General features: G+C 42.0%; 2 protein-coding genes across 4 annotated transcripts; both read left to right on the top strand.

The window, feature by feature from the left end:
• The first annotated feature begins 1,006 nt into the window (after positions 1-1,006).
• LOC139205633 (zinc finger protein 420) lies at positions 1,007-11,943 on the top strand. Of its 3 annotated transcripts, XM_070835906.1 has the most exons (3): positions 1,007-1,364; positions 3,836-5,407; positions 10,280-11,943. In XM_070835906.1, the coding sequence occupies exons 1-3, from the start codon at positions 1,250-1,252 to the stop codon at positions 11,539-11,541; spliced, it is 2,949 nt and encodes a 982-aa protein (XP_070692007.1). In that variant the 5' UTR covers positions 1,007-1,249; the 3' UTR covers positions 11,542-11,943. The 3 variants fall into 3 exon arrangements, with proteins under 3 accessions (XP_070692007.1, XP_070692008.1, XP_070692005.1); XM_070835907.1 differs by lacking the exon at positions 3,836-5,407; XM_070835904.1 differs by lacking the exon at positions 10,280-11,943 and having other exon boundaries at positions 3,836-8,850.
• A 4,360-nt stretch (positions 11,944-16,303) lies between these two features.
• Positions 16,304-23,927, top strand: LOC139204822 (uncharacterized). The gene is made up of 8 exons (XM_070834828.1): positions 16,304-16,787; positions 17,435-17,947; positions 18,543-19,106; positions 21,867-22,210; positions 22,295-22,553; positions 23,271-23,432; positions 23,518-23,610; positions 23,734-23,927. The coding sequence occupies exons 1-8, from the start codon at positions 16,304-16,306 to the stop codon at positions 23,925-23,927; spliced, it is 2,613 nt and encodes an 870-aa protein (XP_070690929.1).
• Positions 23,928-24,037: the final 110 nt, after the last annotated feature.

The following is a 24,037-nucleotide window of genomic DNA, read 5'->3' as shown; positions in this document are numbered from 1 at the left end:
CTACCTCTATCCACTGTTTTAGCATGGAAAGAAATAGAAGTTTCCCATGATGTCTACATACTGGATTAAATAAAACTTGCCTTTGATTATAATGCTGTGTTGCGCTGTACTTGTTAGGTAAAGCGAATTCATCATTCATTTCAATATGTCTCGGAAAAATTAAAAGACAGCAAGTATGCATCAAGATCGATGAAGGAAAATTAGGAGGGAAAATGTGGAAATGGGAAAATTACATTTTGCCTGCCTGGGGAAAAAACAATGCAGGCACTTATTAATACATTTATTAAATTATTATTTCAACAGTCAATATACTGTGCTACCAGCTCAGTGTGATAAGTTGTCAGCTATTAATCAACTGTTGTGATGTTTGATTTATCAATTTGAGTGAAACCTCTTTTACATGTGAATATTTTCTGGTTTCTTTACTCTGCTGTGACAGTGGAATGAATTTATTTGTGTTGTGAACAATGCAAAACATTTGAGGAAGTCATCGTGGGATTTGGGAAACACTGATCGACATTTATCACCATTTCCTGACATTTGATAGGCCACACAACCAATCGATCAATCCAGATGATAATCAACAAATTAAATTACAACGAAAACCATCCATAGTTGCAGCCCTTGTGGAAAAATAAATGAACCTCATAGTCAGAAACAGACTAAAACACTGAAATTTCTGCATCACTTTCCATGGCAACCTAAGGAAGAAACCAGCCTGAAACTTTTAATGTTGGGGAAAACATTTATATTGATAACAAGCAAGATAAAAACTGAAATAAGTGGAATAATGTCTATTGTTAACTTTGCACGGAGCCCTTTAGAAGCTGCTCAGTGTGTGTTTAATCCTCTGAATGAAACCCACTGACAATAATGCACTTTATATTCACAGTTAAGTTGGTGGGTTGGCTGCAGGTTTTACTTGAAGGAAACAAAACAGAAGAAGAAGAATCTACTTCCGCTTTGGACGCGCAGACTCACAGCGCAGGTGTATGTGTAGCACAGCCAGCCGCGCCGCTCACCATCACCTTCATTGCTAAAAACAATACAAAATGCTGCTTCGTTGTATGGTAACTTACTAGACTAATAGACATATTTCTCATTAATTATCCCCTCCTGCTTTGTGCTGAGTGACCGAAGCGAAGGAGAAACGCATTTAAATCAACCGTGGCGCCGTTAAGCTAACGTGCGCTAGCTAACGGTAGAGTGAGCTAGCTAGCTAGCTAGCACCAAACTGAGCCACGCCAAGATGGACGAAGCTGCTGCCGCGGCGACCAGAGAGGACGGAGCCGAGAGGAGACCCCGCAGTGGAGACACAGCATCTGAAAACGACGAGGGCCAGTCGGCGGAGGACGTGGATGACAGTAAGTATCCAGTCACTTAAACGGTAACAGCTATAAACACAACACCAGTATGCTCAGGCGTGGTGACCTCCTGCAGGGGCACGAAATACTTCATGGGGGCAAAATAACTGCAGGTTTGCGGCAAATGCACAACGATAACAATTAGCATGAAGTTGCATTAATGGCACACACGCCTTGCTATTATTTTAGGCTGGTTGGTGTTCATGGAGGCTTTGTGCTGTTTAGTCAGTAGACAAAGCTAATGCACAGTGGATCAAACGTGTTGGCTGTGGATTTTATGTGTGCATTCAAGAAGGTTTTAAGAAATACTGAGGTCCACCATCCCTCAGAAAAAAAGGTTCAGAAACCATTAAGAAAGCCTCAGTTGTTTTCTTTGATTTTTAAAAACATTTTATTTATTCATCTAACTGTCATTAACATTTTTTTATTTTCTGTATTCTTTATTTCTCCACGAGTGTCTTTCCTGCAAAAATGTTTATTTTAAAGACCTCACCTATCATGAGCTGAGAGACATTACTGTCAGTAATGTGACGCTGCATTTTTAGATAAGCCAGTGTTTTTTTTTTTTAAGTTGATCATGCAGCCAAAGACAGGTGAATTATCTCAACATATAAATAAACGCACTGGACACTGACACTACACATTGATTCATTATTTCCCCATTATGATAATATTGTTGATATTATGATGGAGAAATTATGAATTCCTTACTTTTTTGATTGTCTATTTATTAATTGGACTAAAAGCAGTAAAATATTATGCATTGTGTCAAAGTAATATGGGAATTAGTCTATAAAATACTCATCCATGTAGAATACAAAGTGTCCCCTGGTCCAGACTCTCAGAAACAATTGCAGAGGACATGGCCCCTGTGTCCGAGATGGTAGCTACAGCTCTGATTCCCACTAAGAAATATTAATTATGTGGCAAGCTGAGAAACCATAGAAGTGAAAAGCTGACCAATTATTATTATTTTCTGAGCCACAAACCATATAGCAAATTGAATGTAGTCTTTTTTCATTTCTACATATCTAATGTGTACTGCTCTGCATCATGGGGCTGTATTATATATTATATTATATCAATATATTATTATATAATATATACATTAAGTAATATTTGCAGGGGGATTAGTTCAGTGATAGACGGTATGCTTTACATGTAAATGCAAAACTAACATACAGTGCAACATAAGAGTACTACTGCCCCCTGTAGATAACATTTTGAATGTACTGTTGAATATCCTTTATCAGGATATGATGAATAATGGTGACTTAAATATATGTGTGCTCCCTGTAAGGATCAGATTGTATAACTGTTTACCCTGAATACCCTCATATGATGCTTTGGAGAGATTAAGCAAAGGTCTTATAGACTTGAATTTTGATTGTCATAATGACTTTAAATGGGCTTGCGTTGAGCTTGTTTTTTGTAGACTGTCGGTGGGAATAGTGCACAACGACAACCCACAGATGTTAAACTTGGATTTAAATTGAAATATTCTGATTGTTGATAACTACACTGACATTTTTAATGGAAAACAAGCAGAAAACAAAAGCATTTACTGTTGTTGAAAACAGAACAATAGGGAGTTTTGTGGCATCTATTTCTGTTGTCAGGCAAGAGACAACAATGTTCTTATTATTCTATCTGCTTGCGCTCTAAGTGCATTTAACATTCTGTGTCAAAAACGCGACAAGTGCCACTTGAAGGCCAGCTTTAGAATATTTTGAATGTTGTTACTTTCTTTTGTACTCGCTGGTGTGATCCCAGACTAAAGGTTTAACCTGAGTCAACCTCTATCAATAACAGCTTCAACTAAGGGATGATTTACAGTAATGATTTTTGTAAACGAAGCCCTTCAGTGCGATTCAAGACCCCTCTGCTCCTGCGTCACCCTGTCAGGGTACGTTTTGCAATAATGACTGCTGCTTACTGTACCTTACTGCACTTATTACATGGCTTGTTACTAAAGAAATAAGTAATAATATTGATTTAAAAAAGATTTTATTGCTTCTGCTATCAGAACTGCGTTCATAGCAGCAGTCTGTTATACTGTTAATTCTGGTTCAGCGATTTAAAAAAATTTGTTTTCTTGGGTGTTTTACAAGGGAAAGTAAAGCAGTCGAAGTAGGTAAACAGAGCATGTATGTAGTTGTAAGTTTTGCAGAAATCCTGTCAAATAACCAAAAGATTGAACTTCATAGAGGTGATTTGGTTCAAGCACTACATGTATTAGACCTTCTGTAATAAACAGTGTTTTGTTTTTAAGGGCAAAGATACATTTCCAAAACCAAATTTGGGTCATTTTGTTTGGCAAGCCTTCTTTTGTGATAATACTGTAAACTCTAAATCAGCTTTAAAATAAAGACATAATTTGCACCTGTGTTTTGTGATTTGTGGGTTTTTTTCTGTCTTTCTCTGGAAACAGGAGTGGCTTTGACCCCCTATTTTCCCCTCTCTATTTTTAGGGGTTGGGGTTTTCTGCTGTCGGGATTGCGGAGAAGCTTTCAGAGAGGAGGCAACCTACTTGGAGCATCGACAACAGCATCCGCAAGAAAGCATGTTTTTAGATGACCAGGTTGATGGTTTAAATGATGCAGAAAAGGACAATGAAACCACTAATTTCTGTACTTTATGTTCACTCTCATTTGCTGACCCCAGCGAGCTCCACTCACACATGGAGAATAACCATGGTCAAACCTCCCAAAAGGAGTCTAGTATTCAAATAATTTCTGGGATAACAAAGCAGCACACCTATGAATGTCCAGAGTGTGGGAAATGTTATGGTGTGATCGGACACTTTCTCAACCATCAGCGCTCACACAGACAAGCCTCCAAGTCAGTTTTTCATGACCTTGAACATTTGAAAAAAAAGTCATTTCAGTGTGAGTCTTGTGGGCGCAATTATTCTCGCGCTTCAGCTCTTGACGCACACCGTCGCTGTCATGAGGAAAAGTTAGTAAAGTCACGAAACAGGAGTTCAGGAGATGCAGTTCATACCGACGAGTCACAAGTTGAAGCCAAACCCATTGAAAACCAGGCAGATGACACTCCTGAAAAACTTTTCAAGTGTTCATGTGGTAAAGCTTTCACTGCACTGTTGCGCCTTAAAACACACCAGCGATTCAGCCGCAACAGTCAATGCTCTCCGGAAGAAATGAAAGAAAAACCAAAGAAAAGCTGCAATGAGTTTTACTGTAGTGAATGTAAGAAGTCTTTCAATGGCCATATTGCCCTTTTCAACCATCAGCGATGGCATGCTAATCACTCGAATGATTCTGCAAAAAGGTTCCCATGTGAAGAGTGTGGAAAAGAGTTTATGACCCTAACGTTCTACTACAGGCATCAGCGCACGGCGCACAGTGACGAGACTCCAGCCAAGTCGTTTCTTCATCAAGTGTGTCAGCTGCAGAAGAAAGCGTTTGAATGTAAAGATTGTGGGCTCAAGTTTTCCAGGGCTTCAGCGCTTCACTCCCATCAGCTTCATCACACGGATGTTTTCAGAGAAACTGAAAAGGAGGCCCAGATGCACACCTCTCAGCTACCTCAACAGAAGATTTTGGAAACCGAAATAAAAGCGACTGAGCAAGAACAAGTGGAGTCTGAGAATATGCTCTCTACCAGCGTTGCTGAAGAAGACTCCTTTGCAAATGAGACTGATGAAGACATGGAGAGCTATGAACCTGGTGACTTTAATGTGCAGGTGATCAGTGCAAGTGAATCTGAGGACGAGCCCATCCAAGACCCGAATCCTGATCTGGAGCTGCTGTGTGAATCAGATCAGGAAGTAAGAGATGACTTTGACTCCGGACTGTCCCCCATTAGTGTTGTTTCGAAACCAGAGATGGATTTGAAGATTGTGCAGATTGACTTTGAGCAAGTCGACGAGCATTGTGCACCGATAGCAAGGGAAGCTGAGAGTAAAACTACAGGGGAGAGATTTGATTGTCCAGAGTGTTACCGCTGGTTTTCTAGTGCTTCATCACTGCGCGTTCACAGAATGTGGCACGGCATTCATAAGAGGAGACGGCAGACTCAAGGTCAGTCAGTGGCCGTTTACACATGTGACACATGTGGCCATGAAGCCAGTAGCTATGCAGCACACTGTAGTCACATACAACAACACAGGAATAAAATCACAAGCCATGATGTATTGCACCAGGCAGGGGGATTAGAGAAGAAAAGTTTGACATGCAATGAGTGTGGTAAATGCTTCTCACGTTTGTCTGCTTTAGTCTCTCATCAGTTGCATCATCCCAAAAGAAAACAATTCCAATGCCCAGACTGCATGATGTCTTATTCGCATGCCACTAGCTTGTTTAACCATATGAAAAACTGCCCTGCACAAAAGAAGGAAAACATTTCAGGCCTTAAGAAAGAGTACAATCCAAAGAAAACCCTTCTTGGCCCAAAGATTTATCATTGTGAAAAGTGCGGGAAGGGTTTTTGGTCTCTTGGAGCTTACTCCCACCACAAGCAAAGTCAGACTCAGTGTGCAGATTTGAGGATCAGAAAAGGTGTTGCAGGATCTTTGCACTCTGTTAATGGACAGCCACGCTCCAGTCTTAAGGTTGCATGTCCAGTGTGCGGTAGGAAGTTCCGTCACAAGGGCATTATGGCATTGCATATGCGAAAACATGAAAATGGAAATCACAAATGTGAACTCTGCAACAGGTCATTCCGTCTCTTTTCCAGCCTCCTCAGACACCAGGTTGTGCATAGTGACCAGCTCCCACCACCTATTAAGTCTTTTCAGCATCAGGTTGAGCAGCTAAAAAAGAACACATACAGCTGTCCTGACTGCGGGAAGCTGTTTTCACGGGCCAAAGCACTTCAGTTTCACATGAAAAGCCATGGGTACGAGACTGGGCACTCGCCATCATCACCAAGGTCTACTGTCACGCTGGAGGATCTCCAATGTGCAACTTGCCGCGCACATTTCAACAACAAGGCCTCTTTGAGGGCTCATCAAAAGCTTTGCATTAAAAGAGATAGTCAAGCAGATTGTAAGACAGAATTCTCAGAAAATAGTGCTCCTCAAAAATTGCACAGGGATGTTATGGATGTCAGCAAAAGGGAAAGCTCTGAGCAAATAACAGTGAAGACTGAAATAAAGGATGAAATGGACAGTGGGGAGATTGAAAATCAAACAGCTGCAGGCAACTCAGAAAACCCAAGTGCAACTGATTTGAAATACAAATGCACAAAGTGTGACAGAAGTTTTTCAGTGATAGGAGCTTTGAATTTTCATAAAAGAGTTCATGCTGAGGGTTACAAACCTGTAGAAAAATTGGCCATCTCTATAAGGCTAAAGAAATCTAAACAGGAAGAGTCAAGTAAAGGACTATTTCACTGCACTGAATGTGGAAGGCGATTCAGGTCCAACTCTGCCCTCGGCTCCCACAAACGATGGCACAAAGACAAGAAATGGTCACGGTCCTTGCTAAAAGATGATGATTTGAAATCTGTTGGCCACAAGGCGGAGGGCGGACCTTTCCAGTGCCACAAATGTGGAAAACAGTTTTTTAACCATTGTGTTCTTCAGCGTCACCAGATGTTTAATCCTCATTGTCAAATCAAAACTGGGCCAGAGCCTGATGTTAACAAAAGTGCGGAGAGCAGCAGCAGCACCCTGGAAAAATCTGAGTTTTTGTGTCCAGAATCTACTAAAACATTTGTTCAAGGTTCACCTTTAGCCACCCACTCTGAAAATGAACACAGTCAGGCTTTGGAAGCTGCAGATCAAGGTGACGGGCTCACCTTGGCAGAGCAGGACCTGGAACAGGCTGATGCCAGCTTCAGTGGGAGTGAGTCCATGTCATCAACACTGAAGTCTAAAGCTCACCAGTGTCCCCTCTGCTCTTTGACTTTTACTAAAGCAAGAGGTTTGCGTGCCCATAAGTGGCAGGCTCACTCAAAGGGAAAAGGCAAAAATGAGGTTCCTTTGAGTTTAAAAACTGAGTCCGTTGCCTCAAGCAGTGAAGTGAAAAAGACAGAAGATTCACCAGCTGTAAACAACGCTACGGTGACAGTGAAAAGTAGCCTTGATAACGGAGCAAAGAAGAAAATGAGATCAGACCTCCTGCCCGTTAAATATGTTTCATGCCTTGACTGTGGGGAGCAGTTCAGCTCTACCGGGGCCCTCCTTGCCCATAAGAAAGTATGCCTTGAGGTGAAGCTTGAGTCTAAACAGGAGATGCAAACTACAGCCGAGGTTTCCCCAACTCTTAGCCGTCTGTCAGAGCATACAGCCATATGCCTCTTCAAGTGTGATAAGTGTGGGAAAGCTTTCCAAACAGAGGAACAATTAAGAACCCATAAGACCAAGGCAAAGAGTCGGCCTTATTGTTGCGCCCTGTGCTGCCACGGTTTTTGGACTGAGAATCAGCTACAGCAACACCTCGCCTGGCATGATGAAGTCCGCTGTCGTCTCCCGAATGAGGTTCGCTACAGGCTCAGTGCTGCTATGACCTCAAAACCTCTACAACCCAACATCCCCTCTGCTGACACCAGAGTGAAGTCCCTCCCACCCCCCACACTGAACCCAGACAGCCAGTCACAAAGTAGCCATAAGTGCCAACATTGTGGCAAAGCCTTTCTTTCACCAACTGCATTACAAAAACACGCAACTCAGCACTGTAGCAATGACTCGTATCATTGCTCCATTTGCCCCAGGACCTTCAGTGAAATACAGGACCTTATCGACCATCACCAGGAATGTATCGGTGATTACAAAAGGCAGAGTGATGCCCCCGCTGCTGTCTCATCAGGAGATACTAATGGCCTTACTTGCCTTGAATGTGGAACTACTTTTTGTCAAGAAACTGATTTGCACCAGCACTATATTGAACATGCCCGAGGAGTGTATTAGACCACCTGGAAAAGACTCCTATGAAGACACTGTAGATTGTGGAGTTTTGTTTCTTTTGGAGGTTGCCAAACTACTAAAATGTGTTAAGCCACAAAATTCCTTTTTAGACCTTTTTGTTTAGGCTCAGTAGAAACATGCTTTCCTTATTTCTGTATTATTTTAGATTCTTAATATATAAAGCTCAGTTCCTTAGGTTATTTTCGTTTTCTCAGGCTTTCCTTTACACTGGATTAGTATGTGTACAAATGTTAAAGAAGAACCTTTTATAAACTTGTGTTGAGATCTCATAAATGTTTAGTTTGAGCCATTTGATTTGACCCTGTTTTGAACGGGAGGCGTCGTGAGTGTCAGTTGAACCTTGTTAGTCAACTTGGGGCTCAATGACTCAAGTATGGTAGTTCATATCTAGATATATTAAAGACTTACAGACATTTATGCATGTTCATTTAGAAATATCCTGAGAAATGAAAAGTGCTGTTGACACACTACTTATTGCAAAGCTTATGAAGACAATGAAATAATTTTACACAATGAATACGTGCTAATTCTGCTGTTGTCATTTTCAACACCTGCGGTTTGGTGAGTTAACATATGGAAGCTATATGAAATTCAATAATGTGCACTGTTTATGTGAATTGGTTAAAATACTCTTATGTTGAACTTTTCAGACAGGTATTACCATAAAACAGAATTGTATCTTAACATACAATTTTCTTCATTAACTGATATTGAAGCTCTCATGTTCTTTCCTTTCCAGCGTTATATTTCTATGTTGTGGGAAGAGTATTCATTACTTAAACATAGTTGTTAGTTTACTGTACCACTTATGTAGTGGAAAAAAGTATTTGTATTTTACAAGAGATGTTACTTGACTATATTAATTTATGAAAGTCTTTTTTTCTCTAGGTTACAAGTACACCCTTTAACAACTTGTTTAACCTGCTGTTTCTGAAACAATGAAGAAAAAGTTCTCTAAAAACCTAAAAATAAATTGATCAATTTAAGCGTGAAGTACTGGGTTGTGTGATTAATTCAGCCTGAGTTTGGTCGTTCTGTGTTTGTGGAATCGTCAGACTGACCGTGTATTAGGGTTTTCTTTTTTTCAAGGAATGTTGATAAAAACAGCATTACTTTTATCAATGTACATGAAACTCTTAAAAATTGTTTTTTTCTGTTCATTTATCATCAGTCTTCATATCAGAAGGAGTTGACCTGTTTCATACACAGCACATTGTGGATGTGGAGCCTGGAGGGTGCCACCAGAATAGTTGTAGACTTATAATGTTAAATTATGATCAAATTAAAATTAGCTAATGCATCACAAACCTCAAAAACACATTCAATTACGATTATAATAATAACCACTATGTTAACCTATTCTGTGAATAAATGATCAATTAATAGTTTAACTTTATGATGTAATTGCACCATTAATTATTAAGACTTCAATTAAAGGCGCTGTTCTATTTACTGTCTTCAGATCATCAATCTCACAGTTTATTTTCTGCTTAATCCTTAATATTTCTATTTTGTCATTTCTTAAATGGAAAGACAGCTTTTCTTAATTTAAAAATATGTAACCAATGTGCCACCTGAAAACAAGTCCAACCCACAGACCAGTTTCGGTAGCAGAATTATTGAAGTGGCACTCTTCAGGCTCCACAGTAGAGTCTCAGATAATCTACTTGCTTTACAGACATGACCAGCAAAGATTTAAAGAAAGGTTTCAATGTACAATGCCCTCAGACTGAATTCATTTTATGAAGAGTGTTAAGAGTTGATTTGAAATTCAACCCCATCTGTGAACGAAGAGAAGAGCCACAACTCAGTCTTGTAAGTTTTACCTGCTGTAATCAATCTGGTAAATTTACCAGTAAATCATCAAGCTTTTTCCACATTTAGCAAATAGAGAGACATTAGTTCATGAAAAAAATCAGAAGATGTTTGCTAGTTTATTTTATACACTCATAACTTGGTAAATAAAATGGCACATGACCTGTATTCTAACATCTAAAATGGTCTTTTTTTTCTTGTTTTGTAGTCAATCAGGGCAGCCTTGCATGTGAGGATTGTGGACTGAAGTTCACGCACTGGGAATTCTTCAAGACTCACCTGCACCAGCATGCCCTTGAAGAGGAGGAGGAGGAGGAGGAGGAAGAAGAAGCAGAAGCTCAGGTGGTAGACGAGAGGAATCTTGAAGCAGAGCTGGAAGATGGAGAAAACCTAGATGAAGACATAGACGCTGATGCGCATGGTTATGACATGAGTTCATCGCAAACGCAAGGCGCTGGAGCCTCAACGATGAAGAAACTTGGAAAGGTTTATTCTTGCTCCATCTGTGGGAAGGTTTATACGTACTTGGTTTCATTTAGAAAACACCAACTGCTGCATGAAAAACGGATACCTGCAACAAAGAACGTCCACAATTTGAATCAATATGACTGTCCGTACTGTGGGATGTCATTCATCAGGCGAGCACGGCTCCTTGGTCACCTGAGGACTCACAGGTCACGCAGATCACTTGAATCAAAACCCGCCCGATGTGATCAGTGTAACAAAGACTTTACTTCTCAAAAGTCATGGATGGTTCACGTTGATCTCCATAGAGAGAATCCATTTTGGTGTTTGAGTTGTGCCAAAGGGTTTAGAGATGAAGAGTCTCTTGATAAACACCTGCAGAGTCACAGCTTGAGGCAACATCACTACAACACCCCCACTGGAGCAGAACCTCACCAGTGCACACTGTGTGGGAAGAGCTTTTCTCACCCCGAAAATCTAATTTCACACCGAAAAAGTCATCTTAGAGTCAGCGGGATGTCTCTGGGGAATTCTGCGATTATTGCAAAGGAGCGAATCATTAAAAAGAAGAGACTCATTCTGGCCCGTGGTAAAGAGGATCCAGTTATGGATACAGACATGGAGGAGCTGCTAGGAAAGGAAGAACGCGTGGAGAACAGTGAAACTCAAGAGCCATGGGAGGATGCTGAGTTTGGGGATCATGCAAACTTTGAAGAGTTGGATTGTGGGGAGCCTGTGCATCACTTCAAGCTTTCAAATCCTCCCGGATCGGCTGGACCAGATCCGCCCGATGAGTCAAAATCAGAAACCGTGCAGCCGCTGACAGGACAGGAGCTGGACGAGAGCGAGTTACAAGAAAATGACACATACACGGAGCATAAGTATTGGGAGTGGGAGTGTTGTGAATGTGACATGGGCTTTGACGAAGTGGCAAAGCTGCATCTGCATTACATAAAACATGCTACTGGGGAGCTGCCGATACCACAGGATGATACTGAGGACTGAAGGCTCACAGGAAGCATTTGTTTCCTCTCACTTGTGCCTTTAGTTGACCTTAATAATGACTCTCACAGCTAATAGCTTTTATTCTCTTTTTTTACATTTCTTATTGTTAAAGATACATGTTTGGGGCTAAGAAGCAAAGGGTTAACTATAATTGTTGATGGATTTGTAAAAAGAAAAAGTCTTTATATCTAGCGTGCTTTGAATCTTGAAACTCAGTGTGTTACTGTTACACTACATTAACGACAAATTACCCGCAGGGAGATTGATGAGTATCTACAGCAGAGCCTACGCTTCAATCATTATTGCATGATGCTATGAGATTATACTGCAGATTTTAAAGTATATTTTAGGTATATAAACTGAGATAAAAACGAGGTGTTGTAATAAATTGTTAACCAAAGGGAAGCTACCTCCTTCTACTTGTAAAAATAAAATGCCAAATAAAATATACTTACATTCAAAATGTGTTCAGTGTTTGTCAGTACGTGGTATTCTATGGTAATCTGTGGTATCATATGGTACAGTACAGCAATCTCTGGTATTCTATGGTATGGTACGGTAATGTAATGTATGGTACTGGCATTTTATTGTATTGTATGGTATCTTATGTAGTCTATGGTATTTAATGGTTTGGAGTATTCTATGGTAATCTATGCTATGGTTTGGTAATTCATGGCAGCAAATGTGTGTTTTTGCACCCCCACTTTTTGATGAGACAACTTTGCTATTTTAAAACATTTTAGCTGGTTTGGATCAAAATTAGTTATATAGTTATATCTGGCTACGTTGTATGTAACTATAATCAGGCGCCCATGCTTCCTAATTCTAATGTACAACAATACTGCATGTTATGGATGGGACACTCTGTGTAAGAAACTTCACAGCACATATCTGTATCTACAAAGAATGTCGCACATGAAAATGCAAGAATTACAAAAAATGTAGGACACAACAGAAGAAAATGTCTAAATCATATTTAAGCAATAGAGTGGCCCACCAAATATGTAAATATTTTTTATTATCAGTTTATGGAGGTTTCCAGTTACTGTAATAATGGGATTTTACAGTAGGTGCATCTCTGTGAAGGAGATCCTACATCTCATGCAGTAATAGCACCACCGAGTGGCTGATACTTTTTATTTTTGCCAGAAGATAAAAGCACTGAATGTCATGCAGTATTATTCAATTGTGTCTCAGGGAGGATTTTCCCAGATTTTATCCATTAAAATGTTATTTAATTTAGTTAAGACTTTAATTGCTATTGGTAATTGCATTACTGTTACCAGGACATACCACCATTCAGAAAAGGAAGCCCTATCTTGATCTGTCCCGTTAAGATAAGATAACACAAGATAAGATAAACTTTATTAAATTCACGTGTCATAGCAGCTCAATAGCAGGGAAAAAAAGAGATATAGAGACATAAATGACATAAACATACTACAAACAGAAATACACTATATACAACCTCCATTTATACAGATAGAGGATAAATAAACTGCACATGATGAATTTGAATAACTGAATAGATAGATAAAAATATAATGTACAAAATGTAGTAAAGGTAATAAATAACTAAATAAAGGTAATAAATACAATGTAATATGTGCAAGTGTATGTAATATACCCTATAAGAGTACCAGATGTAAGAGCAGAGTAACACCATAGTGCAAGTTAAGTAAAAACTGTTGTTCTAGTTTTTAAGTACAGGAGTTACATGTTAATGTTAAATGGCAGATGGTGCTGAGAGCTCTCTGCCAGCCAGAGGTGAGTTATTGAACATTGTTATGGCTGTTGGCAGAAAAGATTTTCTGAATCTGTCCTTGTGACAGCGGAGCTGAACCAGTCTGTCTGCTCCGCTGTCTATCCAGTAGTGGGTGCAGTGGGTGGTCAGGATTGTCGAAAGTGTCCAGTTTGCAGCCAACCACAGAGCCGGCCTTCTTAATCAGTTTGTTCAGTCTGTTGGTGTCGCCGGCTGTGATGCTGCTCCCCCAGCAGACCACTGCACAGTACAGGGTGCTGGCTACAACAGACTGGTAGAAGATCTCCAGCATCTTGCTGCACACGTTGAAGGATCAGAGATTCCTCAGGAAGCAGAGGCGGCTCATCCCCTTCTTGTACACAGCGTCAGTGTTGGTCCTCCAGTTCAGTCCATTGTCAATGTAGACGCCCAGGTACTTGTACTCCTCCACGGTGGCAATGTCCTCTCCCAGGATTTTCAGGGGCTGTGTAGCTGTCCTCTTCTCCCTGAAGTCGACCACCATCTCCCTGCTCTTGGCCACATTGAGATGCAGATGATTCCGACCAGACCACTCTACAAAATCACCCACCAGAGCCCTGTGGAGGAGCAGGAGACTGAACTAAACCTGTTGAAGAAACAGTTCCGCTCATTGGCACTCTCCACGCTGCCAGCTGGTGCTTTGTCCTTCACCTTGAAGCCGGTGATCTCCTTCATACCGGCCCACACCTCCTTGGTGTTGTTCTGCTGGAGCTTGGCCTCCAGCTTCCTCCTGTAGGAGTCCCTGCACTCCCTCAGCTTCACCTTCAGGTCTCGCTGCACCCTCTTCAACTCGTCCCTGTCCCCAGCCCTAAAAGCTGTGGTTCGCAGAGCAGGTCCCGGTCTGTAGTCTCAAAGCAGTCCTTGGCCTCCTGGGTCCTCCACCTCACAGTCCTTGTGAACACAGGCTGGCGTAGAACGAGGGGGACATACTTAGGTGACAATAACACCAGGTTGTGATCTGCTCTGCCGAGTGGGAGAAGGGCAGTGACACTATGCATCCTTTGCATTTGCACACAGGAGGTCTAGTGTCTCATTGTCTCTTGTGGGGCAGTCAACATACTGGTGAAAAGTTGGCAAAGTCTTATCCAGTGTGACATGATTAAAGTCCCCAGTTATGGTGAAAAAGGCATTTTGAGTCTGTCCATAGCCACCCCCGTCAGCTGACGGCGGGATGTACACAGCAACAACGATGGCGGAGGTGAACTCTCTAGGCAGGTAAAACGGGCGCATCCCCAAAGTTAGCAGTTCAATGTCCGGGTTACAGAGACGTTCCTTCACATGCACATGCCCGGGATTGCACCACCTCTCATCCAATCCCGCCTCCCTTCTTCTTGCTGCTCATAACAACGTCTCTGTCCTCCCGAACCGTCCTGAAGCCGGGTACGTTCACGCTGTGGTCCGGGATGAGTGAGTGCAGCCATGTGTCCGTGAAACACGTGATGCTGCACTCGCTGTATTCCCTCTGGGTTTTCACCAGCGAGCCGAGCTCGTCCATTTTATTCCCCAGAGACCTCACGTTCCCCATAAGCACCGCTGACACAGAGGGCTCGTATTTCCTCCTCTTTGCCTTGAGCTTGGCTCCAGCCCTGCAGCTGCAGTTTCTTCCGAAGCTCCTCCGGGATATGCGGCCTCGCTCCAGGCAGCAGCAGCAGCGCTGGTTGCCGTAACGCCATCAGTAAACACTCACAGTGTAAACAATGCTCCTCCACTCCTCCAAAACTTGCGGAAAACTTCATGGTGTGGAAGTAATACCAAGCAGTGCAAAAATAAATAAACACACATACAAAAGAACACGAAAAAAAAATCTAATCCAGATGCTGATTTATCAAGTTTTTGAATACACCTCCACATGTTGTTGACATATAGAAGTGCAATGACTTCACCTAAAGTATAGAGCTGAAGGTAAACTAACAATCAACTGTATTCTGTTGAATATATACAACAAAATAATGTTAAATACAGTTTAAGAAAAGAGGATGCATTGTGCTTCACAGATTGTGAAGCCCTACTAGGCAAATTTGTAAATTTGGGCTGTTGTAATAAAATCAATTTGAGTAGAGTTTCTAAACTTATAACGTGCTGTATTTATCTGTATCTGAACTCTAAAGTTGGTTTTAATAGGTTCAAAATGCTAATCGCTGTCAAAACTGCTGTGCTGTAGTCTGGTTGTGTGTGTAGTTTTAGCAGAGTGAACAACCGTCTGCATGAATGGAAGACCGGTGTGGAAAGACCACAATTCCCATGATTCCCATGCGCCCCCCGTCAGGCGTGACGTCATGATGTCTGCGGCTCCTCTGTGTTGGCTTTGTGCGAAACGACGCGGAGATGTTTGGGCGGACGAGTCAACCCAGGTAACCTTAAATCTACGATACATCCTCCTGTTTTCCTACAGCTGAACGGGGCTCTGTGTAAACGCGTCTGGACGCAGAAACTGAGGTAACATTTAGCATCAGTGAAGCTGTAAAAGGCCGGAAATGCTAACATTTGCAGCCCGATTTTGACTGCAAATCAGTGAGTTTAAGCTAACTGGGCTACCATTATCTGTGTATCTGTGGTTATTACAGAGGGGAAATGATCAGCATTTTGCTTTCACTGCTTACACACAATTTGTGTAAATAGAGTAACACAAAAATAACACAAAAAGTGTTTGGTTATATTTGGCTGCTCTCCATGTCCGTCGGTCTTCTTTTGTAATACATATGTTTAAACCCATTCATTCCGTGGTCACCAGCTATCGCCATGCACATAACAAAGATGCTGTTCGCTGCTTTTCAAAGAAATTAACCGGCTTCTTTGTTTCATATAAAGTAGTCCAACAAGTTTGAGTGATATAAAAACAGTGTTTGGTTGCTAGTTCGTGTAAATGTCCATGTCTGTGTGGTTTGTCTGTGCAAATAACAGTCACTTTGTGTTTCTGTGTTGGACCTGATTTCATAGCAACACATGAACACGTGCATTTGAGGAGCCAAGGGGCAGAGAGCCATGCAGAGTCCGAACACTGGGCCAAACCCTGTGACCACGGCAACCACAGGGCAACCACTGGACACAGAGACTGAGGCCCAGCCAGCACAGAGTGAACCAGATGTACATGAGAAGGAGGATAAATCAGCTGCTCCTGCTGGGAATAAAACACCAATCGCACCGCAGGAAAATGGCACAGTGGTGCAAACAGCAGAATTACCTGCTAATATGGCAGACACACAGGCGGTGGAGAACCAGCCTGCCGTTCAGCCACTGACTGAGCCCCCGGATAACACTGGAGGGATGGAGACGGACTCCGCTTCTAAGCCAAGTGCCCCCACAGATCCGGTACCTGACACAAATACAAATCCTGTGTGTGACGGGCAAAAGGCAAAGAAGCAGGATAAAGCTGCACAAGATGGTAGGAAATATATTCCTTCCAAGAAGGCGATGGTGGATCCTCTGAAGATGGACATGTCCAAACCACTGGTTGTGCCTCTCACATGTGAGTATTTTACTGTGTGTGTTGTTATACTTTTAACTGCACACACCCAAATAGTGTGGTTATTACTGTGATTTCAACCGTACTACATCAATCACTGTGTTTTAGGTTAAATATACAATACTCTACGTTAAAAAATATCTTCATTAATTAACTGCCCAAATGTTGTGGTATTTACAGTCCTTTTTACTGGGTACTTTTACAAATTAGTAGAAACGTTTGAAAAGATAGCAGTTTTACAAGTTCACAATGTCCTGCTGAGACAGAACTGTAGTCACATTCTCATATAAAGAACATTCAGTCATGTTACACTGATATCAATACCATTTTTTAAAACTTGAATATATTTATATATTGTCACACTGCAGGTGGCTCTAAATGATCTTGCTGATTGTCTTTCTGATAGTGGGAAGTTGTAGATGAGGCAGGGTGTCCTTTCACTATTTTTTCTTTTGCTAAGGCTAACAATTATTTGCTGTGTGTTTAGCATATTTAGCAGCCTTTCTCTTTCTGAAGCTGCCTTATTTACCCTTGAGGACCCAATTTTGCTGCAAGCTTTTATGCTTCCTATGAGTACTTGTGTCTGTTCTAAGAATATGCATGTATGTTACTTATCATTTTTCTCCCCCTCCCTCCCTGTTTCCTTTTAGCATCTCAGTTCTCCCTGCAGTGCATGGAGTGCCACATAATCTTCAGTGATCACAAGAGCAAAGAGCGTCATCTGAAGCTGAGCCACCCAGCAGAATATGAACAATGCATACTGAGGAACGCCCTTTTCGCTTGTTACGTTTGTGACCGCCACTTCACAAACTCCACAGACCTCCTGGTCCACCAGAAAGCACATACAGAGAAGAAACCCTTTAAGTGTCCAATCTGTGGCCAGGCCTTCAACAAATCATCAGAGCTCACCCATCATAAGAAAGTTCATTATGGCCGTGACGGTTATGCCTGCACTGACTGTGGTAAACCTTGCAAAACGATGACATTGCTGAAGTATCATCGCCGCACACACACTGGAGAGAGGCCGTACATTTGCAAGGAGTGTGGAAAGAGATTCACCATGTCCAAAGCTCTGCAGAAACATATGGTGTCACACTTGAAAGAGGGAGCTGAAGGAGATGGGGGAGACACTACAGCTGAAGTACAACTGAGGAAAGATGATGGTAAGAAAAATTTCCATGTTATGGATATCTTATCATTTTACACATTAACATGGTAACGTACTTTTTAGCTATGCTAGTGACGTGGGGTGACAGTGTTAGTCTGTCTGTTGATTGGTTGACCAACATATTTCAAAAATAGTCAGATTTCTATGACCATTTATAGATTCATGGTGGATGAATCAGAGGCAGAATTCTACAGATTTTGGAGATCCCCTGATATTTAATGCTACCTTGAGGTTCATATTCATGGATATATTTTTTTTATTGTTTATCTTGTCGCCATCACTGCAATCACTGTGTCATCATGTAGTCTAGCCTAAACTTATTTATGAATTACAAACTCACACATATTGTAAGAGGCCTGCAGCTTTTCTAAACTGTGAAGAAATATTAAATCAAGTTTTTTTTGTTTTTTTTTGAATAGCTTGTCGATCTCGAAATATTTGTCTTATCACCCGCAACAAATACATAACTATCGGCTGTGAAATTCCATGTCTGTACATCACTAAAAAAGTTTAACATTCCTCAACGTGTCTCTCAGGTTACAGGAAATACATCACAATATATCATAACTTTCTTCCTTTATGACCTTTAGGTGCTTCTACAAAGTATCCTTGCTCTGTGTGCAAGGCCACTTTCAAGAGTACCAAGACACTGCTACATCACATGAAAACTAAGCACAATGCGTTGTCTGCTGCAGCCAGCAATGCCCCCCCAGCTGGGCAGCAAGTGAAACAAAATACACCCATCATAACTCCATTATCTATTTGCCAACCAGCACTACTACAGTTGGAACCAAATGGACCTCTGCAAAAAGTCGATGCTAATATTGACACAGAGCAGATTCGCAGGCTTATTGAATCTTTGGGAAATGTGCAGAAAGTGAACCAAGTTGTCATATTGGGGCAGGTGCCACCCAATGCCCCACCGCTGGAAGTGCAGCAGATATCACAAATGGCAGAACCAGTGAGTTTGAATCTCAATCCACCACAGATAGATTTTATGGGACTGAAACAAACACAGTCAAAGACACTTGATTTGGACCCTTCAAACAACCCATGTGATGCAATGGAGACAACAATAATACTGGAGCCTATAACACCAGATGGACAGTTCGAAAGCCCCTCCTTCTCTGCACTAGGTTCCCACATAGCCACAGGTGAAAATATAGAGCTAACACTTGTTCAGACTGAACAAACAGAGAGACCTGAGGGAGAGGTGGAACATCAGATCATTCACCATCCCGATATTAGTGCAATTCCCTCTGATCCTATGGATCAGATGGTTGTGGAAGGTGACCTTAAACAAAACCTAGAGCAAACAATCATATTAGAACTTACCCCGGCCTTGATACCAACTGTGGAGCTGGAGCAATCCCAAACTGCACCTCAAAATGAAATTTCGTCGTCCTCTCTGGTACCAACTGCTGAGCTGGAGAAGACTCCTGATCAGACTGTCATAGATGAGCAGGAGACCAGCCTGATAGTCCCACCACCTATGCATACAGTTGAGTTGGAGCTGACACATCTACAAAAAGATCAACAGGACCTTCCCTCTTGCCCTTTTGTTCCACCATACACACTTGCAAAAACTCTGAGTGAATCTGAAACTAATCCCAAAGGAGAGGTTGACTCACAGATGCAAACAGTAAGTCAAAATCAGGCCCACCCTGTAATGGATAGAGCCACTCCACAAGAGACACGGGAAAAGAATGAACAAGACCCATCTGAACAAGAACCATCCGCAAAGTTGCTGGTAGATATCAAGGAGGTTCAGGAGCAGGTGGAGAACCCAGAGGACCCATCCACTAAAGACGATGTTCCATCACAATTAGACTCTAAGCAGGTACAACAGATCTCAGAGTTACCCGTGAATGTAATGTCAGCTCAAGAACTGGTGAAAGTCCGGAAACGAAAACCAGCCAGGGCGTTTATCTTGCAAGGATATATAGAGGAATTTGTTGGATCCATGGGTCGGGATGATTTACAAATGAATGCCAAACCTGCCAAACGCCAAAGAACAGAAAAGTCTCATCTTGTTGTTAAATTTGGTCCACAAAGCAAAGAAAAGAAAAACAAGAAACCAAGGAAGCCATCACAGCAGTATCAGCCAAGTCAGGAAGATGTGATAGGAAAAGCAACAAACCTGTCTGAGAAAAGTGTACCATCACAGAAGAAGGGAAGAAAGGGAAAAAAGGACAAGAAAGCAGGACATTTGGTATCTGCAGCTACAATGGAATTGGCTTCATCGTCCCAGGACCCACATGTGCAACAAATCAAAGAGGATACAAGAAAAAATAAAATGAAGAAGCAAAAGGAAGTGGCCAGGGAGGATATGATGCATGTAAGTGAGCACCAAAAGGTAGCCGCATCTGTATTTAAAAGGAAAAAACAAGCAAAAATAATGCAAAATGAGCAGCACAACAGTGCAAAGGATGGGAAGCAAAAGAAAAACCTGGCAAAAGAGGAAAAAGCAAAAACAAGTGCCGCTTCAGCAGATATTCCTGGTTCACACGTAACACAAGACTCTCTGCTTCTACTGAAAGGTCATAAACAGCCACAGCTCAAAGTTTACAAGCTAGACCCTTCAAAGGCATCCCGCCAGACACAGGAGGCTTCACCTCATGAGTCCCAAACAGTGTCAAACAAACAGAGTAAAGATAGCAAACTCAAACATCAGACAAGTGAGTCCACAAATAACCTCAAAGCAGATGTTAAGAAAAAAGGAGGAAGGCCCAGAAAGAACCAGAATGCTCTTTCATTGTTGTCCTCGCTGCAGGTTTCCCATCAACCACTTGAGACTTTGCCCACAAAGCCAAAGACCACCAGGAAACGTAAAGCCTCTTTGAAAGTGGAGACCGAAGGCGTGATAACTTCTTCTCATTCCAAGCGTGCCTTAGAATGTAAACACTGTGGGGAGCGATTTAGTGAAGTCTCGTCCCTTCAGAAGCACAAGGCGACCGTGCATATCGTTGAGAGTCCTGGTCTCACCTACACCAATGGAAACATCTTTGAAGGCGTCTCCAGGTTGGATCTTTACCAGCTTCCTGAACAGCATGATAAGGTTGGTGTGATGAATGCTGCTACTGACTGGGACACTGAGCCTGAAATGGGGGAGATGGCATTAGAGGACAGAGAGAGAAATGTCTCTTTTCCATCTTTGATTCCATCCCCATCTTTACCTGTACCTCCTTCAGATGCTGAAGTGAGTACCTATGAAAATAAGGATGTCAGCAAAACAGGAGTGGACTATCCATCTCATACTCCTCCAGGAGTTCACTCACCATCTCATCAAATGAAAAACAGTGAGACCCCTCCAAATTTCTCATCTGAATCCCCTTTAAGTGCCTCTGCTCAGACAGAGAGTTCTGAAACAAGAGAGCCTTTGGCATCAGGTGAGGACAAGCGAGAAGAAGGTACACTGAAGAATCCCAGCTCAGAATTGGAAGTCCAGGGTTCCACAGACGAAGACATTAAGGAGGATTTGCTTCTCGAGGTAGATTTAGTCACTGTTGGGGACCAGAATGAGAGAGATGATCCAACTTCACATGAAGACACTTTTTCCCAAAATAACACAAATGGAACCTGCAATTCTGAGAGTGGAAGCACTGGCAAAAGTCCAGGGTACGTTAGTAATGAAACAACTGAAAATAGTCTAACTTCACAGACTGTGTCATGCTCCACTCATAACTCGGGCATCAAAGAAGAGGAGGAAGAAATGTTAGTCCAGAGGAAAAGAGAAAGAGAGAAAAGTACTGTTACAAAGAACATCACAAGGAGCAGGAGGAGAGGAACAGGACGTCTAAAAAGGGACTCGATGTCAAAGACGGTTTCAGTCGGAGACGCAGTCCAAGGAACAGAATCAGAGAAAGAAAAGGATGAATGTCAAGTAGTTTATGAAAAACGTCCCGTCACTTCAGATTCAGACATTAATGACGAAAGTGAGACTGGCAAAAACACATCAAAGCCAGAGACCAGTTGTGAATCTGAGGCCAGCAAAGTTTCTGCTTCGGCTTCTGCTCCTGCCGCATCTTTGCCTTCTATACCCTCTACATTAGAGGAATCTGCTGAAGAACAAGCCACGTTTGAGCTGCAGCCATTAACCGCTGGTGTTGAGGAGGTAATAAATGAAAGAGGACTGCAGGGAGGAGAGGAACACAGGTGCCAGTCTCCAGCTGTCATACTGGAGACGTTCCTCGCCGGTAGATATAGAGCGACTGCTGACGAGCAGCCATGCCTGACAGCAAGGAACAATCAAAGACAGGTGAGTTGCTAAACCAACAAATACTGTACTTTAATAATGAATGATGACTGAAGCATTGCAAACACACATTTGTTTTCTTTCCAGGATTTGAACAGCATTGCTGAGAATGAAGGCCCTGGGAGCCAGGATATCAAGGTGGAGGAGAATATCTCGGATCCAACACTGGTTGCACCCAACTGTCAAAACAGACAGGGTGCAAGTGTGCAGCCACAGCACCACCACCGTGATATAAGAACTGTCCTGGTGAAGGAGGAGAGCTGCCTCGTGCTGCATGAGGCTCAGGACAGCAGACACATCCGCTGGAATGTGGAGCCAGTCAACAATGAAAACACCTCCAGCCCACGTAAGTATTAGGCCACACTGTGTATTCATGTGATTATTTGCTCTCTTTCTGAGAGTTAGATAAGATTAATACAACTCGCATGTCTGTTCATTAGGTATGGCGCTATAGCCGGGATGCGATTAACTTAGCATCAAGACTGAATGTCTAGTTTTGGCTTTTAGATGTTGTCAGTAACCATTTCCAGAAAACGTTTATTATCATGCTAAGAGAGAAAATGCACTGTAACAGATTTATCTACTAGCTATTTTCCAGCTGTTGCCCTTGAGCAGGCAGGCACAACCACGGGAGGAAAGCAGTGATAAATGACTAGCATTGCTCTTCCAAAAGTTTAAAAATGCACCAACCCCTAAAGCATCTAAAACTTCTACCTTTATCTCATCTATTACTGCATCTCATTTGTTGAATCTGTACACAAACAGTTGAACGCAGTGACTCCCAGAGTCTTGCTGTCTCAGAGAGGTTGCAAAGCAAAAAGAATACATGCTGCAAACAAGTACCAGGCTGACTGATTAACTGCTTACACAGCACATACAACTCTCTTTTGAAAACATAAATGAATAATTTTTTACCAATTTAATTAAATATGTTAATTGTTAAGCCGTAGAGGTGTTTATTTTTTTAACTGCTGCCTGCTTAATGCTAAGCTAACCACTGCTCTGACAGTCTTCAAGGGCTTTATCTTGCCGGAGATAAATGTTTTGGGCTTTTTGGTCTCAGTAATGGAGAGTGGGGAGACAACAAGGGACTGTTGCATCACCCCCGAGTTCAACACCAGCCAGTGTGTCTTCTACCCAGTGAAGGAGGAGGAGAGGGAGGTTCCACTGGGGGCATCCAGCGATGCACAGCAGACAGAGCACCATCCAACAGACAGTAATTTAAGTGAGTCATTGTCTTTTCCAGTGTTTTTTCCCGTTTACCAAAAATTATAGGAAGACTTATATGTTAATGTTGAATCTGTTAACAGATGAAGGGAGCCACTCTGCACCAAACTATCAGGAAATGAGAGTGAGGGGACTTTTGTCAGAACCAGGGGTCACTGACTTTGCAGACGGACAAGGTTTGTTTTTAATTTTAGAATTAGCAGTACTTGTAGCTACTCGAATAACGTCCTTGAGCTATTTATTAAAAATGTTGATCGGGCTTTAGATGAGTCTTGTGTATATCATACTTGATCTTTCAGCTGAGGCTGATGCTGAGCATCCACCAGACCTCCGAGACTTTCTCCTCCAGAGCTCTGATGAAGAGGATGTGGGTGGTTTTGAATTGTCTGATCCTCAGCTTGACTCAGAAACAGAAGTGATGGCTTATTTCTACAAGAACCAAACAACACCACGACAGCCAGATGAAGTGTCACAAAAGTATAGTATATCTTGATTTGCATTGATGTACTGTGCACAAATAATGTTTTAATGTGACTTAAAATGTCCTGAAATGAGGAGAACTCTGGCTTTGAGGCTTTGTTGAACAAAACGTAGTGCTCATGT

Source organism: Pempheris klunzingeri, chromosome 8 (genome assembly GCF_042242105.1).
Source record: "Pempheris klunzingeri isolate RE-2024b chromosome 8, fPemKlu1.hap1, whole genome shotgun sequence".
Taxonomy (NCBI): domain Eukaryota; kingdom Metazoa; phylum Chordata; class Actinopteri; order Acropomatiformes; family Pempheridae; genus Pempheris; species Pempheris klunzingeri.
Note: the sequence above shows the minus strand (reverse complement) of the source record. Positions and strands in the feature narration are given on the sequence as shown.

Bases quoted from the DNA above. Each gene is read 5' to 3' on its own strand.
- LOC139205633 (XM_070835904.1), top strand. From the start codon at position 1,250: ATGGACGAAGCTGCTGCCGCGGCGACCAGAGAGGACGGAGCCGAGAGG. The intron at 1,365-3,835 runs GTAAGTATCCAG...CTCTATTTTTAG, and splicing joins GGCGGAGGACGTGGATGACA to GGGTTGGGGTTTTCTGCTGT.
- LOC139204822 (XM_070834828.1), top strand. From the start codon at position 16,304: ATGCAGAGTCCGAACACTGGGCCAAACCCTGTGACCACGGCAACCACA. The intron at 22,554-23,270 runs GTAAGTATTAGG...TTTTGGTCTCAG, and splicing joins TGAAAACACCTCCAGCCCAC to TAATGGAGAGTGGGGAGACA. The intron at 23,611-23,733 runs GTTTGTTTTTAA...TTGATCTTTCAG, and splicing joins TGACTTTGCAGACGGACAAG to CTGAGGCTGATGCTGAGCAT.